Here is a 4,302-nt window from a genome sequence, read left to right as displayed (position 1 = left end):
ACGAAATATTTGTTATGGATTTTACTATGGATTTTTTTTTCTACAGATTTGATGATAAAAAATTGGCAAATTGGATTTAAAATATTCAATCTGGCTGTTTTTGGCCAATAATAATTCCAACCGAGTTTATTCCCGCCAGTGGTCTAACCTTTTTCATTTTGTTTGTATCATGGTCTGCCGTTCAAAAAACATAACGACGTTAAGTTTTTTTTTCTGAATTACAAACTGATGTTTTAGAGTTTTTGGTTAGAACGGAGATATGAGTCTAGTGATGTAAAAAACTATGTAAAATCGGAACTGATTTTTTTTTCCCATGGCAAATAGTGTTAGATGTTGATTACTCGTTTTTCCCATGGCAAATAGTGTTAGATGTTGATTACTCGTTTGTCTACAAGATTATTGATCCTTTGTTGACGAGTTTTCATAGAATACAAGAATACAAGAAGAAAGAAAGATTTAAAGCATATACAACCTTGACCATATCACATTTAAATTAAATAAATGCTAGAAGACAAACGACAAACGTTTGTTATAATATACATTTAATAATACAAGAGAGAGGCTCAATTTAAAGTTTAGAAGACATAATAATTTATATATAGGTTATCTTCATCTTGACCATAATAATATCTGTACAAAGTCACCTTCCTCTTTTCTTCCTTCTCAACTTGCAACCCCACCATCCTATCTATATATTCCACTCTTTCCTTTTGTTGAGTTCTTCAGTTCATCTCTCCATCTCTCTATCTCTATATCTCCATCTATATATCTATATTGCAAGATCAATCTACTACAAAAAAAGGTTTTTTTTTTTCTTTTTTTTCAAGAATCTTTCTATGGAATACACAAGCTTGGTTAACACTTCTTTGGATCTTAATACAAATCCAGCCCACTTCCTCTCTCTTGTTCCTGTAAGTCCTTACAATCTATACACACATAAGCATGTGTGTGTGTGTATATATATATGCATCTACACATGTGTATGTCTTTAGCTTACAAGGTTTCTTGATATTGGTTTATAGAAACAAGAAGCTCAAAGCAACTTCATTGAGCTTGGATTGAAGGTGTCATCTGTTGTGAAGGATGAGGTATAGACCATTTCTAGCTTCTAACTTTTGTGATTTTATCAAAGTAAAAAAGCATGCAACAAAAATAAGGCTCTGATATCATATAAAATAATGAAAACTGGGTAAGATATTGTGTATTACAATCATTTATAAGAGTACAATAAAGTTTTCTTTTTACAAAGAAACTTAAACAAATCATATCTTCTAACAATGATGATAACGTAAAAACGTAAAACGTAAAATAAACCCTAACTAATATATTCTCTTTATGTGTCTGGATGTTTATCAGCAAACAGCTAGTGCTTTGGTGGAAGAATTGAATAGGGTGTGTGAAGAAAACAAGAAACTTACTGAGATGTTGACTGTCATGTGTGAGAACTACAATGCTTTGCATAAACATTTGGCTGAGTATAAGAACAATAATCCGGCACCATCTGATAGCACCAACAACTCCAAGAAACGGAAGCCGGAAAACCCGAGTAATCAGATTATCAACAATGAGAGAGGAGCTTCTGAAAGCAGTTCAAGTGATGAAGATTCTTGTAAGAAACCTAGACAAGAACAAGGCATGAAAGCCAAGATTGAAAGGGTTTGTTATCGTACCGAAGCTTCCGATACCGGCCTCGTAAGTCCCCTCTTGATTCCATCTATCAATCAATATTTACATGTTTTGTAAAATTAAGAGTCCATATAAATAGAAATATTAGGGTTTTGGGGATGATATTGATTACCTCTCTTACCACCAATATTGTCCATTTTGCTCAAAAAAGCAGAAGGGTTTGTTTTTGGTCGCAAGGAGACTTCTTAGGAGGTTACCCATACTGGTAATACTCCGAGTTGAACCCGCTTAACTATGTAGTTCTCCTATGCCCAAAACGCGTTGGGATATTAGAACTCTACTAGGGTGTTACAAGATAGAATTTTTGGGTAAAAAACAAGATAGATACAAGAAACTTATGTTTACAAATTACAAGTTATAGCTCATAGCTTTAGTTAAAGGATATATATATGTTTACATTGATTTCTAAATGTATATGTTACATTTTATGTGAACAGTTGGTGAAGGATGGATATCAATGGAGGAAATATGGGCAAAAGGTCACAAGAGATAACCCTTCTCCTAGAGCTTATTTCAAATGCTCTCATGCTCCAAGCTGCCCAGTCAAAAAGAAGGTAAGATGATTCTCATTAAACAAGTGATCATCATCTCTTCAAAGATGTTATCAATACCGATGTCTATATCGTGTCGTGTCCTAATATGTTTTTATCGTTTGTTTAGGTTCAAAGAGATGTCGCGGATCAATCAATCTTGGTGGCAACTTATGAAGGAGAGCACAACCATCCAAACCAATCAAAACAAGAGCAAGCGAGCTCAGGCCTAAACCGAACGGTTGCAACCACAACCCTCGGTTCAGTCCCATGCTCGGCTTCACTCGGTTCATCAGGACCCACCATCACTCTTGACCTAACCACCCCACCAAAACCACAGCCTAACCCTTGTGACGAAGCCAAGGTCGTTGGTGGTAACCGATCACCTGAATTCCAACAGTTTTTGGTAGATCAAATGGCATCTTCATTGACAAAAGATCCAAGCTTCAAAGCAGCATTAGCAGCGGCTATTTCGGGAAGAATGATTCAACAAAATCAGTCACAAAAATGGTAGCTAGCTAGATGAGATCATGGATGATGTATATATCACATGGTTAAAGAAAACAAATTTGGAAAGTGGTCTAGTGGTAGGAAGCTTCAAGGTGTTTGATAGTTTAGGAAGTTGTGGTGGGTTGGTTTGCTTCCAAATTTAATGGGATTTGGTTCGAACAAAGAGATCATATTGGCCCATACCAAAACCCTTTCACGTGGAAAATTATCCATTGTGACCATTTACGTGGTCCAATCTGTCTATAGATTCAAAGTGGTCCTTCAATTTAATATACACAATTTATTGTGCAACACTTTCACATGCTTTCTTTTTCAAATTAAACAATGCATTTCTCTCGAGTTTTCCCGTTTCTAAAGGTTACTTGTTGGATATATTAATGGAACGTATAGAGAAATTATGTGATAATATAATGATGAGCCTAATACTTTCCTCATATGACCCATCAAATCATGTGTTTCACAATAAGTAAAGGTTATATCACTATATGTAATGACGTTAATTACACAAATAGACTAGTTGTTATATTTATGTTTTGTAACACTTTCCCATTTCGAGAGGTTACTTGTTGGATATATTAATGAAACTTATCGTCAAAATATAGTAAGCGTCAGTTTACAACCCTGTTGTTAGACCATCCTGACACTTTTGCCACTTTAAGATACATTTGGACATCTACATCCACGTCGTATCCAACTTCTACACTTTACAACCTTCTATCTGTTGACCGACAATAGGAGGGGTATTATCGATATTGATGTCGGCTTACAGATTCATTAACTTTTTTCTAATCACAATCATCTCAATTCAAATCTTTTTCCACCTGATTCACCTCTTTCATCAATCCTTTCATTCTCCTTCATCTACTTTTTCGCAAAACTTCAAGCTCACTGTTCATCTACTTTTCTAATCATAATCTTCCAGATCGCATAATCAGAACCACTTTTACTCGTGAGATTGAAAGCGTTTCTGGAAGATCCATGGCTGATTAAGGGTGACAAGAAGACGGTACAGGCTGTTGTTCCGAAAGTAATGGCTTTGGTTCCACCGCGGTTGAATGTAGATCTGGCGGTTTTGGATGGTGGTGAGGCAGAGGAGATGTTGTTGGCGCAGAGTAAGTGTGCGGCGTTGCAGAAGAAGGTCGCGGCGGCGTTGTTAGTGGCGGAGGATTATGCTCGAAGGTTTAAGTTTGGAGAGACGGTGGTGAGTTATGTGGTGGATGTGAATGATGGATAAGTGTTTGGTTATAAAGGGTTTTGAACTGTCTTAGTCGGTGTAGGTTGTTGACGTGCTTAGATAGTAACAAATAAATTGACACAAAACACAACCGAGTTTTAAGGATAAACACACTAATACTAACAACACACGTTCTAGGCAAGCATACCTATCAGTATATAGTATAGCCAATGTAAGTATCTAAGTATCAATCCGTGGACACTAAGATCTATTAGCCTATCTCTTTCGTAATATCTAACCTAAGTAACTTTTAAGAATCAGAAAACACTAAACAACCTATTTAATTAAGTTTAGAAAACATTGATAAAAAAATAGCCAGTTAGGTTCAGAATCATCCATTAG

General features: G+C 35.8%; 1 protein-coding gene across 1 annotated transcript; it reads left to right on the top strand.

Annotated features, from left to right (window-relative positions):
• Nucleotides 1-745: 745 nt before the first annotated feature.
• LOC110915202 (probable WRKY transcription factor 40) lies at nt 746-3,065 on the top strand. The gene is made up of 5 exons (XM_022159862.2): nt 746-911; nt 1,023-1,088; nt 1,357-1,692; nt 2,124-2,240; nt 2,347-3,065. Exons 1-5 carry the CDS (start codon nt 837-839, stop codon nt 2,728-2,730), a joined length of 978 nt encoding a protein of 325 aa, XP_022015554.1. The 5' UTR covers nt 746-836; the 3' UTR covers nt 2,731-3,065.
• Nucleotides 3,066-4,302: the final 1,237 nt, after the last annotated feature.

The sequence above is a fragment of the Helianthus annuus genome, chromosome 16 (genome assembly GCF_002127325.2).
Source record: "Helianthus annuus cultivar XRQ/B chromosome 16, HanXRQr2.0-SUNRISE, whole genome shotgun sequence".
Lineage (NCBI taxonomy): Eukaryota > Viridiplantae > Streptophyta > Magnoliopsida > Asterales > Asteraceae > Helianthus > Helianthus annuus.
Note: the sequence above shows the minus strand (reverse complement) of the source record. Positions and strands in the feature narration are given on the sequence as shown.